General features: G+C 38.6%; 1 protein-coding gene across 1 annotated transcript; it reads right to left on the reverse strand.

Moving 5' to 3' along the window:
• Positions 1–1,498: 1,498 nt before the first annotated feature.
• Positions 1,499–14,425, reverse strand: LOC117392712 (cytosolic 5'-nucleotidase 1A). Its single transcript, XM_033990841.2, has 6 exons — positions 14,213–14,425; positions 13,692–13,859; positions 10,658–10,787; positions 9,865–9,987; positions 6,559–6,746; positions 1,499–3,997 (listed from the first exon to the last, which is right to left on the reverse strand). Exons 1-6 carry the CDS (start codon positions 14,318–14,320, stop codon positions 3,632–3,634), a joined length of 1,083 nt encoding a protein of 360 aa, XP_033846732.1. The 5' UTR covers positions 14,321–14,425; the 3' UTR covers positions 1,499–3,631.
• Positions 14,426–22,681: the final 8,256 nt, after the last annotated feature.

Below are 22,681 nucleotides of genomic sequence, written 5' to 3' on the forward strand. Positions count from 1 at the left end.
AAAAACTAAATAGTGCAATACTGTAAAGGCCCTTTAAGTCTTTGTTAAATCAATTTCTTGTTTAGCTATAGAGGATGTAGGCTAAATATATATGTAAGATATACAAAATAGTTCATATTTTGTATCTATTAAAACTGTTATTTCAAATGGAAGGTCTGAAATAATTTAATAAGCTAACAAGCGAACAATGCAGCAAGCTAGGCCTTCAATAAAGCACAATATAATTTAAAAACTGATGATATAATAATACTGTGGGTTATAATATGGTTATTCTATTTGAGTATTCCAGTGTAAATAAACCCATTAAATTAGCCTTTATTAAACAACACCCCTTTAACCATGTACTGTACTTCTTATCAAGCCCATGTTCTGTCATAGGAGCTGTTAGCATGATTAGCATGATTAGCATTAGCTGCTTGGGGTTGGTCCGCTTTCTGCTAACTCATTTCTCAGCTTTCTCAAACAATAAAAGTTAAATATATTTTTATGAAACAATTCTGCTCTAAAAGTTTCTACCTGAATGTGCAGAAGTGACAGATACACTGACTAGAGCTTTGTGCTTGATGAAGGGCGCCCTCTTCAGGTCATCTTTGTTACTTACACTGCTGCTGCCAACATTAAAATGCCATTATTTTTGTAATATTTTGTTGCATGTAAATAGAATTAGCCTAGTTAAATTTTGACATTTATTATTTACATTTTTCAGGATGTCTTAATACAAATGAGTTTTTTAGCCCAGATTTGACAATAGCCTACATAAATACTTGATAATTTTGTTGCAAATAGGGTAAATTCTTTTCATTACATTTATACAATATGTGTAGTTTAATCACACACAAAAAACAAAAAAACAAAAACAAAACAACAACAAAAAAACAAAAAAAACAAAAAAAAAAACAAAAAAAAACAACAACTAGCCTACATTTTAATTCGCCTTCATAACATAAAATTCACCAAAGGAACAACATTTTAAGCAAGAGGCCCTCCTCAGGCAAAATAGTCAAGTTTGTGTAGATACAAGATACATGTCTTTAAGTGCAATGAAAACAACCATTTTTGTTTAAATTGTATATAGGTAAGGCTACTTAAATAACACTCTAATAATGCCAATAATGTAACATATGATAATGTCAGAATTTTAGCCAATAACGTAATAACACCCTGCCAATAATGTAGTACTTTATGACGTTTTTCAATAAAGGGAATTTATGGGAGTCATTAACTTAACTTAAATGGGGGTGGCAAGCATAAATTAATAATAATGTAATAAAGTATGACATTATTGGCTTTATTGATATTGGCTCATCAAAGTTATGAGCTGGTATTACATTATGGACTATGTTACATTTAAAATTGACCAAAATGATGACGTTAATTAAGGAGTTAATTCTTAATTAACTATTTGTTCATTATGAATTAAGTCTTTGTTCATGCTTAATTAAGACTAATTAAGGTGTAGTCATTATAGAGTGTTGGCAGATATTGAAATAAAAAATTTATGAAAACAGCTTTTTAATATGAAATTGCACACATTTTATTAGGAAACATTGAGTCTGCAGGCAGAGTACATGAATACAATACAGGCAGTTTGCTGGTGTCAAATGTAAACTCGAAAACCTCATAAGAAAAAAGTGTGCGTCAAACAGCAAAACAGCAGTGATCCAACTCTAACACCCAAACACACTCACCAACAGCATGCACATGGAAAACAGGCTATCTCTATTATTTATTAATTATATCAAATTGGTCAACGTTCTGGTAGAGACAGCATGGAAATCAACTGAAATATGAAAAACCTTCCCTTTTGAATCTAATCTCATTTTGACTCTGACTGAATATGTGTGAAAGACTTTCATTTTGACCTGCTGTAAATTGGTCCAGTGTAATCCAAATAACAATATTTAGGGGTAATACCATTCATTTAACTGCGTTATACATTCATATGTTGTCCCTCATTTGGTCATTACAGTGAGTCAAAAGTCCCATATGAAGATAAAATGTAATATGCAAAAAAGCTTTAAAGTAAAAAATAAATGTGTACAGTAACAAAAGCTTTATCTAAAATGTTGCCATAAAAACATTCAATATTTCACCACAATAATGTTACAAATGTCTAAAAATAAAAATAAAAATGAAGAGTGTATAGTGTTACAGTTTGTTGTCTAATATGAATGTACTGAATACACAGAGTTACATGAAGTCACTATGAAGCTGAAATCCTGAGATTATGGTTGTATATTTATACTGTATACTCCTAAATTTAGTAACACTAGTCATATATTTAAATATACTAAAGGCACATACAGCACACCTTTGGAGTGAAATAAAACACTACTACTAAACTACACATGTAGTTTCAAAAGTACTTTCTATCCATCTATGACTTACAGTTTCATCTGTGTCGACTATTGCATCTCATGAATGTGCAGTGTTCACACTGTATTTCTGCAGTTTGAACATGGCATTAGATTATACACAAAATCTTGTTCTTAAAATTTATAACAGAAATTACAGATATTAGTTTTGATAAGTAGTGAGGTAAAATCTTGTAGAAGTTACTTAGACCTGGGGTGTCTGGTCTGACTATCTGGCAGTGTAAAACTTTAGAACAGCTTTTTCAGGCAGGAAAGTGAGACACAGTGGACCTCCAACGCACACTCAGCTCAAAGAACACAGAAGAATCAGACCCTGTGTGGAATGTGATCGCTTAATAATAAAACGCAAACAGAGCAAAGGAGGCTTGATGTTGTGACAAACTTCTACTCTGACATGTTCTATATGAAATCAGACATGAACCCCAGCTTTAAGTAAAACTAATACAAACGCTTTAGTTGCAACTTAATTTGCACCAATGCAGTTACTGAAATCCCGCACAATATCTCACACTGGAAATACAGTTCTGTTTCCTTAAAACACTGTCATCAGTGTTCAAAATGTTGAAATGGCAACTGGAGGCAAAAGTGAAATCCCATTTTTTCTGCTGTTAAAGCAGGTTTGGAAGCCTAAAAATTGTATTTGAGTTTCACATAAAGTTAAACTTGGGGCAATGATGATACGTTTGTCTAATAGTCTCATATTAAAGAATAATACAATTCCTCTGATCTTCATTGAATGATTAATGAATTAACCATTGGTTTTATATAGTGCCTTTCAAGATACCCAAAGCGCTTTACAGTGCATTATTCATTCACTCCTTACTCAATGGTAAGCTACTATTGTAGCCACAGCTGCCCTGAGGCAGACTCATGGAAGCGAGGCTGCCAATTGGCACCGTCAGCCCCTCTGACCAACTCACACAGACACAGACACACACACACGGATGAAGTGCAGTAAAAAGTACAGTTTTTGCCACAGGCGCCCCATTATAGCACCTGAAATTGTGTCTAAGCACTAATCAGGCCCAGCCCTGCTCTGAGATGTGATGAGATCATGCTTTGACAAGCCGGTATGGGCACTTTTGCATCCAGTTACCTCCATTCGGGAAATATAATTTATTTTGCATTTTATTTTTTATAAACTCCTGAATGGCCTTTATAAATTGTTTACTTTTTTACTTAAAATGATCACCCTCCATTTCCTCACTGCAGACCCCGCTCTTTTTTACATATTGCACGCTCCCATATTTCTAACCTTACTCCTTTTTCTTTGGCTGCTCGATCAGCTTCCCCCGGTGATACTTCTGACCAATCCCGTAGGGAACGTGAGCTGAGATGGTGCCCAGCTCTTGAGCGCCCTCTATGTGGAACATCTGGTCATCGAAGAAGATGTGCGGCTTGATCTTCTGCAGGAGGGGTCCCTTGGGTGCTCCTGCCAGGAACAGAGCCTCATCGATCTCCAGGCCCCAGGAACGCAGGGTCTTGAGGACGCGGGCCCCCGAGCTGGCTGCACTGCGGGCCGTCACGAGGAAGGTGCGGATGGGGCACTGTAATCGCTCATTCTTGGCGTAGAATTTGCGCTGGAGCTTTCCCAACGCTTCCAGGAAGCACTTGAGAGGACCCTGAGACAAACAGAGGAGGGAGGGTGAAGTCAGGTGAGATGTTGCAAACAGAATAAAAAATGTAAGTATAACAAAGACTGATTGCAGAGCAGAGGTGGGTAGAGTGGCCAAAAAGAGTCGAGTCACATTACTTCAAAATAATATTACTCAAGCAGAAGTACAATGTTATGGTTCAAGAAATCACTCAAGTAAGAGTAAAAAAGTATTTGGGCAAACTACAACTCAAGAGACTGAAAGAGCAACTCTCTGGACATAACATCTGATTTTTAAATTGAAGTAAAATAAACTGAAGGACAAAACATTAAATAAAACACAAAATCTGGCATTTTCAGAGGATAGACACAAAAATGAGACAAACTAAATCATATCTGAAGGAGCTGCAAGAAACACAAATGTTCAAATCATTTCATATTGTCGACATAAAGCTTTTGTCACTGTAGACCTACTCACAGTGGGAAGAGAAACCACAACTAGTTAGTTACTTTTACTGTTACTTCCATAAAAAAATACTAATAAAAGTATGGTGTCCAATAACTTCTCATAGAAGTACAATTACTTCAAAAAGTTACTCAAGTAAATGTAACAGCACTACCCACCTCTGAGGCAGAGTCGAGTCTAACTAAAGGTGAACTATGCAATTTTTCAAATGGAAAGTACACCACCCACTTGTCTTCACAGAGATAGTTGTTACTTTGTTTAATGCCATACTATGGAGCATTCCAGACAAAGACTGATAATGAAAGTAGCAGAGTCAGGTTTAATTAAAGGTGCACTATGAAACTTTCCTGGTGGAGGGTCTGTCATATCCTTGTCTCCATGGGGATGTTATTGCTTTGTTTGAGAGTTCCACATTATGGGATTGAATGTATGTATCTCCATGGAGACAAGCAGACAATGCCATCAAACCAAGTTACAGGTCATTTCTGTGGAGAGGTGACCCCGCTCTGAGGAAAAATGCATATTTTTCAAAGTCATTAGGAGGAATAAAACACCTGTAATCTAATCAATGCAATATAGATAATTTAATGCCATACAGTGGAACTTTCCAGGCAAAGCAATGCAATGACATCTCCATGGAGACAAGCAGAAAGTGAACCCTCAACCAAAAACGTGCACCTTTAATGGTGATTAAAACGGGACAAATCTGCACATATAAATGCAGTTGGTCAAAGGTGAAATCCTGTGTGAACCTTAGAAATACTGTAATATACATTTAGTTTGTCATTATTTATGGACATGACTTTGGGAGAGACTGGAACTGGACTCACTCTGGCTGGAGGGCAAATGCTTAACCATTGCACAACTGGTGATGCAAAAGTATATTTAATTATTTTTAGACATTTTGCCAACATGACACTCCGGTGAACACTGCAAGTAAGAATTTCATCTTAATGTTTTAACAATTTTTGTATTTTACATTTTATAATATATATTTACCACAATTTGAAAATGTAAAAAGTACAAGATGTATTTGACTGAGTGACTTTTTAACCAAGTTAAATTTAAACCAAAGTTGTGTTGTACACAAGGTTGTAAATATGTTAGCATTTTTATTCATTATTCATAAATGAGTGCAGCGATGTGTTTCTGTTCAGCACATTCACTTATAATGCAGCCCGTTCTTAAATATTTTATCAGTACAAAATGCAGCCCAGTTTCACTTTAAACACTTTGACAGCTCATATTAAAGTATCACTGGGCTTAAAAGCTTTACATAAACCAAGGCCGTAACAGATTTACATAAGACATTGGGCTAGAAGTAAGTTTGCTGCATGGACTGAAGAGTTTTAAAATGGTGTTGATCTACCTGTATATAAGAGGGAGAGTAAAACATGCTATAACTATACTGTAAATAACAGCAGTTTAAAATTAAATATTGTTGTTTTTTTTTACTATTGTGAAACAGTTTGTTTACCTCTGCCTCACTTTAGATGAGCATGATTGACAGGTGGATTAGCCAATCAGAGACAAGCATGGTCTGTCCGTATTAAAAATATGGATGCTGACAAGGAAAAAATATCACACAGGACTGAAAAACATTGTGGATTTCTTGAAGTTCCCTGAACTCTTTATATAGTGTCCTCTGCATTTGGCCCATCCTTCGACGCCATTGGGACACCTCACCAGGAGCAGTGGGGACCCATCTCCATGATCTTGTTGCTAGGCTTGGTCAGGACTATCTGGTTTTCAGCAGAATCACTGCAAAGCACTAAACTCTGTTAGAGAAATTTTGAGCTCCTTCGTTTCACATGCCTCACTGAAACAAAGAAATGTAATTGGACGTCCGTGTTTGAGCCTGGCTTGAAAAAACATATCAGCCTGAACTTGCCACATGAGCCACCTATCCATGTGCGCTAGGAATTAACAAAAAAGAACAACAACTTTCAAATAGGCAAAAGACCTCAAAATGGTGCCTATAACAGGAGCTGAAACTCATGAATATGTAGAGGTTAGTATGATACCAAAACAAATGTGGTCAACGGTGTTCAAACCATAACACAGACTGCCATTGTATCTGATATTCTTGTTGAAGAATAAGAGATCTATCGTAGTATCTTTACCTGAGCCAGAGGCAGGTTCTCGTACGTCTTCTCGTGCTCAAAGAACTGGTCCAGGCCCTGCTGTTTGAAGATGATCTCAGACTCATCAGAGAACAGCACCGCGTCCCCGTCGAAGGCCACCCTCAGCTGGGTGTCACTCAGCTGGGACTGCATCTTCTCCGGCATGAACATGGTGGCAGCTGCTATACCTGAGGAGGAAAACGCAAACTCTGGTGAGATCTGTCAGAGTTTGAGCTCCACATCAAGAATTGATAAAACAACCTAATACAAGAATCACATTTCAGAACATGTTTGTACAGATCTAAACTACAGGGTCAGTAGCAGATGGTGTTGTTTATGGAGGATATGATGGTACTTTGCGATTTGCTAATTGTGTCTATTCAAATTGCGATTTCGATTTGATTGGAGAATTGTAATTTACATAAGGCTGCAAGATTAATTGCAATCCTATGTTATGTTTTAGGAATTAAAATTACTAGAACGTCCTCTGCAGGGAAATTCAGAGATATGCTTTATTCACTGGGTTTAAAGGCTAAAATAAGGATAAAACCAGCTAACCCTACAGTTTATATTAGTTTAACATTATTTTAGCAGTTAATATTTCAGCCTCTTAAATGTTTTGTTTAAACCTTGATTTTATAAATAGTGTATCCCAATGTGGTGGAATGTAACAAAGTAAAAGTAGTAAACTATTCGGTATCTGTACTTACTTTTCTGTGTATACTTTTTACTTTTACTCCACTACATTTGAGAGCAGGTGTCTGTACCTTCTACTCTACTACATTTTAAAAAAGACTGAAATGTCTGAGGGTTTATTTTTAACATGTTCATAATGTAAGAAAAAGAAACAGCTCGAAAAAATTATTGATTCAACTGTTTCTGTTGAACAAAATTAAATCTTTATCAAAATCAACTCATTTGAAGCTTTATAAGATCTCAAAATATGCACACAATACTTTCGCTTTTACTTTTACTTGAGGATTTTTTTGCTCTAGTATCTGTACTTTTACTTAAGCAACTATTTTGAGTACTTATTCCACCATTGACCAATATAGAATAGTTCAATTTGATACTCCAAGATACTCACACTGTGTCTTTAAATGCTCACAAATATTATTATATTCAATATATCACCACAATTTTAAGAGGTGGGAAATTAATTGAAAAATAGTTGTTTCTGATAAAATTTGAATATTGTCTTTTATGTTTTTCTTTTTTGTCTTGTTTTTATGAAATACAAAATGATCATACTTGCAGAGTCATCTCAGAACACAAGATTATAAGAGCATTTCTATCATTTTGTGTTACGTCAACCAAAACATTTACAGGCACATTTTATCACATTTCTGATCAATGCCATAATGTTGCTCTGAATATTGTCATTGGAGTGCTCAAAAAAGCCCAACACATAAATATTGTATAAATATTCTCTTTTTTACAATATCACTCTGCTCACTTCAGTACCCCATAGTGTTTCAAACTTGATTTTCAATACTAAGAAATAGACTTGATACTATTGTAATAATAGATACATAATAAAAAACACTCTTTATTTAGACAATGTGAATGTGACATTCAACATTAAATAATAATACTTTTTTTTATACTCCCATGTGTCCTTATATATGTGTAATCCCTGAGTCATCCAGTAGGTTCATAGTGGTCCATGGGTGTGTACTGGTCTATGTGTTTTATACTTGTGAAAGATACAGCTCAAGATCATTCTAAAGATATTCAGGAAAGGTTCATTTCTGTCCTGTGAAGAAGACTTCTTTAGTATTGATACCTGTTCAAATGAGTATCTAGTTTCGATTCTAGTTTTAGTATCGATTAATGTCTGATTTTCAGTACTTTTGACGGCCTTAGTGCTCCATCATAACCAAAATCACATCAGTGGCATTAGTACTACACACAGGCTTAAACATGATTTTGTAGCTAAACAGCCTCACCTCTGTTTACAGATAAGCAAACATGTAACATTGTAATCCTCTAAATGAACTGTACTGTTTCACATGGACACATTGTCATTCTGTCAGTGTCATAAAGGCCTTATTCTCATTCTAAAGCCAACCATACAGACTAGCATTCATTACATATAGATGGATGGACAGAACATAGCAGAGCGCTGATTGATGGAGGGGCCAGTAGCAGTCTGTTGTCTGCTGATGAAAGGCTTTTGAATTTGCATAAACTTTGCATTTTCTTGCCTCTAAAACTAGGCCTGTGCAATGAGTGAATTTATAATTGTGATATCAGTAACTACCATATTTAAAAGGCTCATAGTGCGCTGTTCTGATCTGTTATAATGTTGTTTACTCATCACAAATATACCTGGAGTTATTGTGTTCCATTCGCACGTTTAACACACAAACCCTGCATATTGAAAACACTCTGTTCCACATTGTGATGTCATGTGGTAATACAGGAAGTCCTTCACTGTGTTTTTAAACTCTGTTCACGAGAACCAAATGATTCTAGTGAAGTTGTGCAAAGGTAAAAAGAGCTGTTCACTTGAAAACTACCACTTCATGACATCACAAGGTGAAACAAAGCATTTTGAGCTATAGAGATGCAGACAGACTAATAATAAACATGTTACTCAAACATGAGTGAATGAAACAAAACAACTCCAGGTATGTTTTTGATAAGATAACAACATTATAACATGGCTTAAAGCTCACTAGAGGCAATTTTATGTAACACTGGACCTTTAATTACAAAAATGTGGTAATAAAAATAGAATGAATTACTTTCTGTTCAAAATTATATGTGCGGTTGCTCTGCTACTCAAAACCTGGAGCAAAGCCATTTTTCTAATCTAAAGTGTCATAAAATATTACTAATGAATGATGTTAGGTTTGTATTTGTCTAAAGGTTAAATGAAGTTAATTAATTGATTGATTATGATTAACTGTTACCTAAGAACCATAATTTTACCAAGGCCCAAAACTTGTCTAAATTACACAATAGCTATGATTTTACTAATAAAAAAAGACACATTTATTTTGTTTAATGAAGGATTTAACCACCAGAAAAATACATTCCTTAAATTGTCTACTTACTTTATTTTTTTGTATTTTTTCCCATAAAAAATAGCCATTTAACTGATGCAAACCTATGATAAATATTTACCATGGATACAATCCCACAAACCTCACATGCTCTTTAAGTGTAAATCTCTTTGTAGTTAGTTCATTCCAGTGGATGACAGATCCATAAGACTAGCCATGCTGCTTCCAGTAGTACTACACTACAAACACTGTATGACACTTCCTGCCGTAGCACTTAGCTGCTCCCAGCACTCACCTTCTTCTATGGCCTCTGTGACCTTCTCTGGGTCTTTGGACAGGTACAGGTTGGTCATGTAGGCTTTCAGGTAACCTATGGGGCTCATACCCCCCGTCATGCAGAACCGCTCGATGGTCAAGTCTGGAACAAGAAAAAGGAGAATTTAGAGAATTTATGAGACTAGTTTTATTATGAACCATTTGAAGTTTTTTGAAAAGACTTCTCAAAGCATCCTTATTTAGTAAAACTTAAAATTCTATGTGAGGAAAAAGCCTACTAATTGTTTTAAAAAAAAACAACAACAACAAAACAAAACACCAGTAGAACATGCAGATACAGTGGTTATAGAAGAATTTGAGCTGAAATGATCAGAAAGAGTCTGACTTAAAAACAGAGGAGCACATCTTACAATCAGTCACCATGGTGACAAGCAGGTGATCTGACTAAATAATAACTAAAGAACTACATTTGTTCACAATAGAAAATTCCAAAAAGACAGGATGTAGTTTTCCAAAGTGGACTTGTTTCTTTTATTAAGTGTTTTTAGGCCAATATTGTGATTTAAAATGTGTAAATTATAATGATCATGTCTGTCCTAGATTATAACTATAGAACAGATACAAGCACAATATGTCTTGGGTATGTCTTGTCACAATATGTCTTGGGTATTCTTTTCTTGACTATTTGACTCAGACACATATGAAACGAAATACAACTTCAAGTATAATGTTGATAGATTATACTGCAGTTAAAATCTCAAAAAATAAAAAGTACATTCCGATTCCCATAGGAGTAGTAAATGTGTATGTACCGTAGTGGTTGATGGAGTTGATGAGGCGCACTCCGACCTGGGCGTGGTTGTTGGTCATGAGCACGATGTCAAACAGCTCCTCCTCCCCTGGGTACAGCTGTCTGAGGCGGTCATTCACGTTCATCAGGGCCTACGAACACAAGCAAGGTATTAGTGCGTGTTTGAAATGTCATATGTCACAATTACAAGTCCTACAAGTATATTAGTAATTCATTAACTATGCTTTGTTATCCAGACAGAATTAAACACTTCTTGCTGCAAGTAGATTCTGACAAACTGCAGATAAGAAAACTGAATCTAAGCCAATTTTGAACAAAACCTCCAGTCTTATTCTGCATAAACTTTCCTAACCCTGTAGTTTAGATCTGTACAAACATGTTCTGAAGTGTGAATGCTGTATTACTTTGTCATTTCATTTCGTTTAATACATAAATCATAAAGGTCACAGAAAACACACAAAATAACTCAATTTATTAAGTCTAAAATCCTAACATTTAAAGACCTTGTTGATTTAAAAATATGTGTAACTATGTGGGAGTGGTAGGGCTGTCACAGTAATCACTACATTGACTAATCGTTCAATATATGAAGGGTGGAACAATGTATTTTGGGCCTCAATACTTATTTTATTACAACAGAAATACCCCGAATCTCCACTTTTGTAAAGAAAAAGTACTCACGATGAGATTTGAGCTGTGGAAAGGTGAATAAGTCCCTTTTTATGACTAATTATTTGTACATTCTGCTATTTATTTGTTGTAGCTCCCGTCTTTTAGTGAAACACTCTATTTAAAATGCTTCCCTGGGATTACGTGCATTATTTAAATCTTAATTAGTGGCATAAAGTAGTTGTGGATGGTCTGAACACGGGCATAAAAACCTGTAGCTCTGTTGTTCAGTTGAAAAATATGTTGCAGAAAAAAGCTGCAGAGATAAGGAGGAACTGAAGAACATAATGAAAATTCTATTGGTATGTGTTGCATTAGAGGACATCTATGCATTAAGGGTTGAGTAGTAGTGACCTTATGTTATGAGAGAGTGAGGGCTGACCATTTCAATTATTGTTATTTTTCTGTTTGTTAAAAAGGGGCTTGTAATAACAACACATGTAACTTTGAACAGAATCCTATTATTAGAACATAAATCGCAAATCTAGTTGCAGTTTCAGTGCATGTCAGCTTTTTCCCCCCCAAGTCATTCAGCCTTAGCATAGAGTCGCAAAATGTCTAAAAACGTAAAGCTTTTTATTTACCTATAGTGAGAAAAGTATTAAAGGAATATTACTCAAGTGCTGTGCTGATTATGAACTTAGAACAATTTCAAGTACTAGTAAATGGAAAAAAAAAGTTACTCAAGCGAAGTGAGTTAGCCAAGTACATTTTTATGCACATCCGATCATAACTTTTTAATTAAGCTTGAAGTAGTTAAAGATGCACTATGTCTCAATCAAGTGCTACGTTGCTATGCCAGGAATGTTCCACACTATGGCATTAAACCCATTAGATCACACTCACACACTCACCTCCTTGAAGATATTGAGTGGAATGACCTCTCCACATTTCATGCCTGTAATTTGTCCTGCCGCGGCCACCTGCTTGTCTCCATGGAGATAGATCTATTTAATACCATATTGTGGGATATTCCAGACAGATATTACTTTGTCTGGCAATGTTCCACAATATAGTAAACAATAAATGTATCTATCTCAATGGAGGCAAGCAGATGCATAGTGTCCCATTAAACTAGTGTCAAGTCCAAACTGTACTCCCGTGTTTTTAAATTAATGTTTTCAAAAAGCATACCTATACGGCAAGTTGTTGTTTTTTTTAACTTAACCCACAAATTGCTCAGTATTGCTACAATATTATGTAGAAAGCAGACCCTCCTATAGTAGTACGGAAGTTGTTGGGTTGCATTGAGTAATACCAACGGTACATTTCCAGACTTACGACTAACCCACAGCCTTGGGCACATTCATAAACCTGCTACAGTCTGGTGTATTCTGCTGAACACTGCTGAATACATACTTATCATCGTGGTTCAGGGAGTGGCAAAAGTAACACAAGGAGAGTGGTGTATATTTAAATCCCAGGTAAATTATATTAAATAATACAGTATGAGGAAAAACTTAAAAACTATGTCATAATCTCACAGTACTGCAAAAATACAACTTAAGATTTAAAATAAGGTATTAAGGTATTTAAGGTATTGCATATATTTTGTAAGGTGTTTTGAGACAGGATTTACTCATTATGATAGTTCCTTACTTTACACAGGAGAGTTTGAGTGCATTCACAGTAGCACATAAACCACATCAAATTGGGACTAAACAGGGACTAAATTTGAAACTAACCCTGGACTAGACTTTCGATTTTGATTCGATTAAATCAGGACTGGAACAGGACCAAACCAAGTCTACATCTGGACTAAAGTGGGCCCAACAAAGAGAGTGTGAAGAAACTCTTTAAAAAATATTACTACTATTATTATGACCACTATTTACTACGTCTTACCAGTACTATTAGTAGTAGTAAGATCTATTTTTGGACTTCAGGATTTGCTGTGATTTAGGCTGTGTGCACACTTACATGCTCCGATTTAAAATTGAGACAAAATTGGAGTTAAAACCTTAACTAACTAAACCTGGACTAGACCAGAACTAAGCCAGGACTAAAACAGGACCAAACCAGAACTACATCAGGACTAAACCGGGCTCAAACTCGGACCGAATAAAGAGTGTACTCTAGATTTACCCTTATTTAGTCCTAAGCCTTATTTACCCATATTTAGTCCGAAGTATCTGGACTAACAAGTATTTGGCACTTTAGAGTGACAGGTTTGAAAATCACTGCTTTGCTCTAACTCCATCTTGTTTGTTAAAAATGTGTATAGGCTTATTACATAAAAAAAAATAAAATAACTATGCCAAGTATTTCCCCATTTCTACCATTTCATTGCTACCACACCCAAAGACAACCACTGATCCACAAGCAAAGTATAAGCCACAGGTCTGGGCCTATGGAGTGTGCTGTACCTTTACGAAAGGGAAAGCGGGCCCAGGTTTGAGTGGCTCATTTTCGTGCTCCATCTGGTATGCGACGTACTTCTCCACGCCCTGCTCATTGAATATCTTCCGCTCCTCCACCAAGTTGAAAAGCGTCCGGGAAGAAACGGCGATGGTGACTGCGTTACGTGGTTTGGGCTGCAAATGTGAATAGGAAGAGAATGGGTCTGTGCGTAATGCGTAAAATGGCACAAGATATTGGTAATAGTAAACTAAATGGCAACATGGTAAGTAAGGAGTAGGCTAGTTAAACATAATATTGAACTGTATATGAATATGGAAACGTGATAATAATGCGGATTTCACTAGCCTAATAAAGACGTAAAGCAATTTATGAGCGCAAATGTGTCAAATGCGTAATGCGTAATTGTAAATGATCTATGCCACTTAAACATAGCAATACTGAAGTTTCTGGCAATATGGAATCTACTGGCATCTACTGATATGCATTAAAATAATACAACAGTAACTAAAGTGTGGTTGCTACTCACAGGTCTGGGCTTTTTCGTTTGGAGGTTGTCAAAGAACGCCTTGGCAGCGGCCCAATCCTTCTCCTCCTCCACTTCCGTGGAAACTTCGGTCGGTTTGATTTCGCTCATTTTAAATAACTTTAACTAAAATTACGAAGGAATGGAAGTAAAATGAGTTAAATGGTTGAAGGAGGGTTCCTGCCTTCAACTGCAAAACTTTGCGGAAATGTGGGGAGCGAGGAGGCGTGTCTTTGGTGGTGATGTAGGACCTGATGGCGCAGCTCCGAGGCGCTGATTGGTTCCAGAGATGATATTTTAATCTGCGTATATTTGCACGGATTAAGTAAACCTACACCAATGTGCCTTCTTACTTCTACTTGAGTAATATATTTGACAGTGTAGCAGTAGTCTTACTTTGGCAGGTTGCATAAGTATGCAAGCGTATCATGTTGACAATATGAAAATGATTTGAACATTTGTGTTTCTTGCCTCTCTCCTTCAGATATGATTTGGTTTAAATTAAAAAAAATTGTCAATCCTTTAAAAATACCAGGTTTTGTGCAAGATTTAGCATTTTGTCTGCACAATTCTACAGTTATACTCTTTTGAAATACTTAAGACTAGTTTAGTTTCCCCAAATACTTTTTCATACATGTATTGGACTACAACTACTACTATTACTACTACTGCTGCTGCTGCTGCTACCATTACTATTACTACTAATACTAATACTACTACTGCAGCTGCTACTACAACTGCTACTACTACTACTACTACTACTACTACTACTGCGACTACTACCACCACTGCAACTACTGCTGCTACTACTACTACTACTGCGGCTGCTACTACAACTGTGGCTGCTACTACTACTGCGACTACTACCACCACTACTACTACTACTGCTGCTACTACTACTACTGCGGCTGCTACTACAACTGCTACTACTACTACTACTGCGACTACTACCACCACTACTACTACTGCTGCTACTACTACTACTACTGCGACTACTACCACCACTACTACTGCGGCTGCTACTACTGCTACTACAACTCCTACTACTATTACTACTGCTACTACTAGGTCTACTACTTGGAGAATAAAACAGCCAGAATGAAAATCTCCTTGAGATTACAGTGTTGTGGCAATTGAGGTTGGATGTTGCAGATTCCTGCAGTTTGGCCCTTGTGAGTCAGAAGAACCACAAACTCCACCCTCTGAGCAGGACCAGGTCTGGCCGCACTGGTCTGAGCTGTCCTGGTCTGAGCTGTCCTGGTCTGAGCTGTCCTGGTACAATCCTTTCTGGTAAAAATGAAAAGACGATCTGCACTATACTTCAAAAGTCATCTTGGAGCAGTTTTGACTATAAATTACAACAACTGAAATCAAGGGGCCATTCAAACCATGCATCCATTTTCTTCCACTTATCCGGGACTGGGTCACGAGGTCAGCCATCCAAGCAAGGACTCCCAGATTTCCCTCACCCCAGAGACTTCCCCCAGCTCCTCCGGCGGGACCCCAAGGCGCTCTCAGGCCAGCCGAACCACTGAACACTATTCTGGAGCAGTTTGGACCTTTAAATACCATATTAAACAGACAATTTAAGCGGAATAAGTTTAATCTAATTTCAGGTTTATCAGAAAATCCATGTGGACCAAAGCATCCAAACTGTTCATGCACTCATGCATTCTGTCTCACATGACCTACTGTCTTTCAAGCTGGTCTCAGGCCATCCACACAAAGCCCAGCCAAGTACGTTTTACATTAAAACTAAATTACTCAAGTTGTTGTAAAAAATGCATAAATAGTTACTCAAGTAAATATAGTATTATTATCTGCTGTATTTGACTACTGAGCACTACAGCCTCTGCCTGTGGCCTGTACACACAGACTAATAATAATAATAATAATAATACATTTTATTTGTTAGGCGCCTTTCAAAGCTCTCAAGGTCGCCGTACATACATACGTACACAATACAAATTGAAACAATGTAAATGATTAAAAATACATTTAAAAACAAATATAGATTAAAGCAAATATAGATTAAAAGACAGAGCAGTTATGGTCAGAGTGGTCAGGGTGATAAGGTCTTTCTAAACAGATGAGTTTTGAGTTTAGATTTGAAGTGTGGGAGTGAGTGTGTGTTGCGGAGGTCATGGGGGAGGGAGTTCCAGAGCTGGGGAGCAGAGCCTTCAGCTGCTCTGCTCCCCATAGTGACAAGACGGGCAGGAGGGACAGTGAGGTGCAGGGAAGAGGAGGAGCGGAGGGAGTGGGCAGGTGTGGAGATGTGAATGAGGTCAGACAGGTATGGAGGGGCCAGGTTGTGGAGAGCTTTGTATGTGAGGAGTATGATTTTGTAGTGTATGCGGTGCGTGATGGGGAGCCAGTGGAGCTGTTGCAGGACAGGTGTGATGTGGTGATGGGAGGGTGTGTGTGTGATAATGCGGGCAGCTGAGTTTTGGACCAGTTGGAGTTTATGGAGTGATTTCTGTGGGAGTCCGAACAGAAGAGAATTGCAATAGTCTATACAGGAAGTGACCAGGCTATGGATGAGGATGGCGGTGGTGTGTGGGGTGAGTGAGGGACGGAGGTGGTGGATGTTTCTGAGGTGGAAATAGGCAGACCGGGTGATGTTGTTGATATGGGAGGTGAAGGTAAGTGTGCTGTCGAGGATGACACCCAGACTCTTTACCTGAGGGGAGGGGGAGATAGAGGAGCCATCAATGGATATGGAAAAAGGATTTATTTTGCTTAGGGTGGATTTGGTGCCGATGAGTAGGAGTTCTGTTTTATTGCCGTTAAGTTTGAGGAAGTTTGAGGTGAACCAGGTTTGTATTTCTGTGAGGCAGTCTGTCAGGGAGGAGGGTGGATGTGTGGAGTTGGGTTTACTGGAAATGTAGAGCTGGGTGTCATCCGCGTAACAGTGAAAGTGAATGTGGTGTTTTCTAAAGATAAAACCAAGGGGGAGAAGATAGATTAGAAAGAGCAGAGGACCGAGGACAGAATCCTGAGGAACACCTGACGTGACAGGGAAGGGGTGTGAGGTGAATGACTTGAGCTGAATAAACTGAGAGCGATCTGAGAGGTAGGAGTGGAACCAGGAGAGGGGAGTACCAGAGACACCAATGGGGGAAAGTCTGTCAAGGAGGATGGAGTGTGGAATGGTGTCAAATGCTGCACTGAGATCTAGCAGGAGGAGGATGGAGAGTGAACCAGAGTCAGCAGAGAGGAGGAGGTCATTTGTGATTTTCAAAAGGGCAGTTTCAGTGCTATGGAGGGGATGGAAGCCAGATTGAAATTGTTTGTAGATGTTATTGGAGGAAAGATGGATGTGGAGGTGGGCAGCAACAGTTTTCTCAAGGAGTTTGGAAATGAAGGGTAGGTTTGAAATGGGACAAAAGTTATTGAGGTCAGAGGGATCAGAACCAGGTTTTTTGAGTATCGGAGTGACGGCAGCAGTTTTGAGGGTGGAGGGAACAGTACCGGAGGTGAGAGAGGAGTGAATGATATCAGTTATGAGGGGGGACAGTACAGGGATGGAGGTTTTGATGAGGACAGTAGGGAGAGGGTCTAGTTGACAGGTGGAGGATTTGGAGTTCCGAATGAAAGTAGAGATTTGGGTGACAGAGGGCAGGGTGAAAGAAGAAAGCAGGTGCATTGGGGAAGCGGAAGATGAAACAGGTGGATTTGAAACAGAGGGGTTGAGTTGCTGATGAATCAGTTGAATTTTGGTGGTGAAGAAAGCAGCCAGGATGTTGCAAAATTCTGAGGAACAGAGGTGAGGTGGAAGTGAGTCCGGGGGTTTTGTGATCTGTGAGAGGAGTAAAAATAGTGTTTTGGAGTTTCCTTCATGTGAACTGATTAAATTTGAGTAGTAAGTGGATCTTGCTGTGGATATGGATTGTTTGTAATGGAGGATGTGTGAGATGAACATGTCTTTGTGTATGGAGAGTCCAGTTTTCCTGTACAGTCTCTCCAGTCTGCGGCCTTGTGTTTTGAGGTGTCTGAGGGCGGGGGTGTACCAGGGTGAATGAGACGGACCGAGTTTTGAGTGGGGCTATGGTGTTGAGTATGTGGTGGAGGTGTGTGTTGTAGTGTGTAAGAAACTCATCTGTTGTAGAAAGGCCTTCAGCACTGGGGAGGTTATTGATGAGTGATGAGAAATGGTCAATGGTTAATGTCCTTGATATTACGGAACTGTATAGTGCGAGGTGGGTTGGATTTTTTGAAACACAGGTTGATATTGAATGAAATTAGCAGGTGGTCAGAGAAAGGGATGTAGTGGGTTTGAAGGTCCAATGGGGTTATTCCAGTACAGCATATTAAGTCCAGGGAGTGTTTTTTTTGTTTTATGTGTGGGAAAATTGACGTATTGTTTAAAACCAGAACTGTCCAGACAAGAGGTGAATTCTTTGGTGAGTTTTCATTTTCATTTTGTATGAAAAGGAAATCAAACACACAAGGGCGCAAATTTCTTTGAATAAATTTTATTTGTATATTTTTGTTTGCTCAAATTATGAACGTGTTAAAAATAAACCCTCAGCCTTTTCAGCAGGGCTCAAACAATAGTAAGCATACTTTTACTTTTCAGCTCAGTTCAAAAATGTAGTGGAGTAGAAAGTACAGAGACCTGCTCTCAAATAAAGTGATGTACAGGTAAAAAAGTATCTACTTTAAACTTTACTTACTTATTTTCCACCAGTGTATATAACCCAAAGCCTGTTAAATATGATCAATAGCTCCTATTACATGGCATCATAGGCCGACCTGTCTCGATGTCGGGACAGCAGACTCTCTTTGACAATTTGCTGAATGTCCCTCTCTGTTCAAAGACCACTAGCCTAAAATATCCAGGCTGAAATTAATAAATGTGTCAGATTTCTAATGTGGCCCCAAACAAAAATAATCTAAGTTCCCTGTAAATAGCCTACTGACGGATTGTACTTTGCTCCAGTAGAGGTGACAGCTGTGCAGATACCTGCTCTGATGTCCTCTGTCCTGTGGACACCTGTGCAGATAAACATGTGGACAAAATTGTTGGTACCCTTCGATAATGAAGGTTGTCCAGGCTTCTTATATAAGTTTATTTTTAAAAATAGTTCTGTTGAAGCATGGTTGAAAAGCAATGTCTGACTTTCATTGGTTAAATTTCATAGAATTTTTATTCATTATTACTTTTGTCAGATTCAAGTTATTTTTGTGACCAGTGTGAGTTTTTCTTTCATTAACCGAAGGGTACCAACAATTTTGTCCATGTGTGTCCCAGAATGGAATAAATATGATCAGGATGCAGAAGGTTTGTATGCAGCCTTTCTGGGGTAAGTTATATTTGCTAAACTAAAGAGAATGAATTATCCCCCCAACAAGGTAAGAGTGATGCACAAGAGCAAGAAACCTTTACAGAATGTGGTGCTTGTTCACATGGGTGTGGGCCTGGTAACTAATCTAGGATTTGGAGAAAATGACAAAAGACCATTTTAGAAAACAAATACGTTTCATTTAAATTTGAGAAAATACAAAAAGAAACCATGTACAATCTATGTACAAATGTTTTGTACAAGAATATAATTATCAGCAGATTATATTTGATAGTCAGGTAGATCAACTCAGCACCATCAATGCATAGATGCACACTTTGGCCATGTCCCAATTCACCAAAATGCCCTTAAATGCACTGTTTGAAGTTCGAAATCTTTATTACAATAATAAGAATAACGCGAGAATGTTCGTTTCTGGTGAACCAAGAGACTGAAACATAAAATCAGAAGGTTTAATGAGTTCCACAGATAAAATGACCAATGAAGCAACAGACTCTCAGGAAAGGACAGAAGAGAGTCCTGAGATGTGCATGGTACAGCTTTTATAGGGTCTCCCCATAAAATGAAATGAACTGGCACAGCATAGAAGGTAAACGGCGCCCGCTACTGGTATTAAAGTGGTTCAGCCACAGATCAAAGAACCTGCCCAAATACCGAATCATAAACTGCAATATCCCACTTTATGTACAACTAAGCAGTGTTCTCTGGTTTATAGACTATGAATGTAAAAATTACATTGTTACCTCTGTCTCTGTTATTATGTTTTCACAAGGTGTATTTTGTTAAAGTTATAAAGTAGCTACAATTGGGAAAAAATAACTTCAAACATTATATTTGCCTATTGATATTCAAAGGGAAACATTAATTCCTTACTTCATTCAGTCTAAACAGACATAAACAGATGCGACGACGACACCTTGACTCTTCTTCTATTAAATAATAAATAATGATAAAGAATTAAAAATAATGTATGTGACGTACGCGCAAAGACAGCTGTGGAAGTACAGTCCGTGGTGTAGGCCTGTCCCATTTAAGCAAGATGATGGCTACACTAAGAAGTACACATTTTCGGCCGGGTATTTCGATGGGTATGCATTTGGCGAATTGAGACACCGCCTTTGGTTACAGTCGATCTCCATGGAAACGCTGAGCACATTTGTCAGGTGCGTTGAAATGGGACAGTACTTGTCGCGCCGGAAGTTATGCAATGCCCTTCAACGCACACTTCGAACGGTGCATTTAAGGGCATTTTGGTGGATTGGGACACAGCCATACTGTTCCTGTTCAGACTCCGCCCCCCCATTCTCCCCTTTAGTCCTCCAGACCCCGCCCCTCCTCACTCTCCCCTTTAGTCTTACAGACCCCGCCCCTACTTCCCCATCATTGTCCCCTTTAGTACTTCAGATCCCGCTCCCCTTCCCCCCTCACTCTGTCCTTTAGTCTTCCAGGCACCCCTTGTGCTATTTGAAATGTGGTTGTGGGTGGAGTTTAGGAGTTTAGTCCCACTTAAAAAAAAAAAAATTACAGGTTTCTGATCAAATCAGAAACAAGAAAGCATTGAAATAGGACGAGGCGGAGGCAGAGGCGGAGGGTGGAGGAGGAAGAGGAGGAGGAGGAAGAAGAAGAGGACGCTTGGACAGGCTTGTCTCAATTCGCCAAATGCACCTTTTGAAGGTGCCCTTCGAAGTACTCCTTAAAATGTAGCTTGAAGATTCCGGACGAGAATCTGCCCTCCTCTGTAGCCGCCATCTTGCTGAAATGGGACAGACCTACACCACGGATCGCACTTCCACCGCTGTCTTTGAGCATACGATACGTACATTACGTAGGTTATTTTTAATTATTTATTATTCAATAGAAGAAAAGTAATCGCAGCCATTTCTTTCTGTTTAGATTGAATATCAATAGGCAAATATAACGTTCAAGGTGATTTTTTTCTCAATTGTAGCTATTTCATAACTTTAACAAAATATACCTTGTGAAAACATAATAACAGAGACAGAGGTAACAATATCATTTTGACATTCATAGTCTATAAACCAGAGAACACTGATTAGTTGTACATAAAGTGGGATATTGCACCCCACACACACACACACACACACACACACACACACACACAGGGGAAACTATGGAATTACTATTAACTAGTCACCTGGCAAATCCACACTAAATACCTTTGTATATTTAAACAGGATATCGGTCTCTACCTGGCACCACTCCCTTGTTATGTCTCGAGCCAAACAGTAGGCTACTGTGCAATCAGATTTGTTGATTTTAGTGATGCTTGAAACTAAGTTGCTCATTGGTCACCTATCAATTTGAACACAAGGAAAATTCTCTCACCTCAAAGTTTAGTGTGTTGCTCATTGAAACCCACCGAGTGTGGTGTGTCTGGTCTGCTGCAGGAGGAGCCCTCGTTCGTCACCACCAGCTCTGTGGGAACAAACAAGACACAAGAAGAGGGGGAGCAGAAAACAAAATATCTGATCTCTAACTTTTTTTTTTTTTTTTTTCCACACTAAAACACAAAAAACACACTATTTACAACAAAACACCTATGTACATTATGATACAGTGTCATAGTTAGTTGACACCAGTGGAGTCCCAGGTCAGAAATGATAGAATACGGGACATGAATGATCTGAGGGCCCCTGGAATAGCAGCCAAAAGCGTAGCAAACGGAGCAAGGAGAGCCTTAGCAGGAGGAGCTGAGAGGGCTTTGGTAGGAGGAACAGAGAGGGCCTTAGCGGGAGGAGCAACGCGGGGCTTAGCAAAAAGAACACGGCGGGTGTCAACAAAGCGAATAGTGGGGAACAGCGGGGGTGGGCATGGCGGGAGCAGCGGAGGTGGGCATGGCGGGAACAGCGGAGGTGGGCATGGCGGGAGCAGCGGGTAGGGGCATAGTGGGGGTAGCAGGGTAGGGCATAGCACGAAGAGCAGAGAGGACCTTAGCAGGAGGAGCAACGCGGGCCTTACCAAGACGAATACGGAGCAGCTTAGCAAGAGTAGGGAGGCACATAGCAGGAGCAGCACGGAGGGGCATAGCATAGCTCCCGATGTGAGGACGTGTGCAGGAGGTGTGGACGGAGTGCAGGAGTATGTGTGTGTGTATTTGTGTAAATGTGTATGTCTGTGTGTGCAAGAACGTGTGAGGACTTAGCTC

The sequence above is a fragment of the Periophthalmus magnuspinnatus genome, chromosome 24 (genome assembly GCF_009829125.3).
Source record: "Periophthalmus magnuspinnatus isolate fPerMag1 chromosome 24, fPerMag1.2.pri, whole genome shotgun sequence".
NCBI classification, from domain to species: Eukaryota; Metazoa; Chordata; class Actinopteri; order Gobiiformes; family Gobiidae; genus Periophthalmus; species Periophthalmus magnuspinnatus.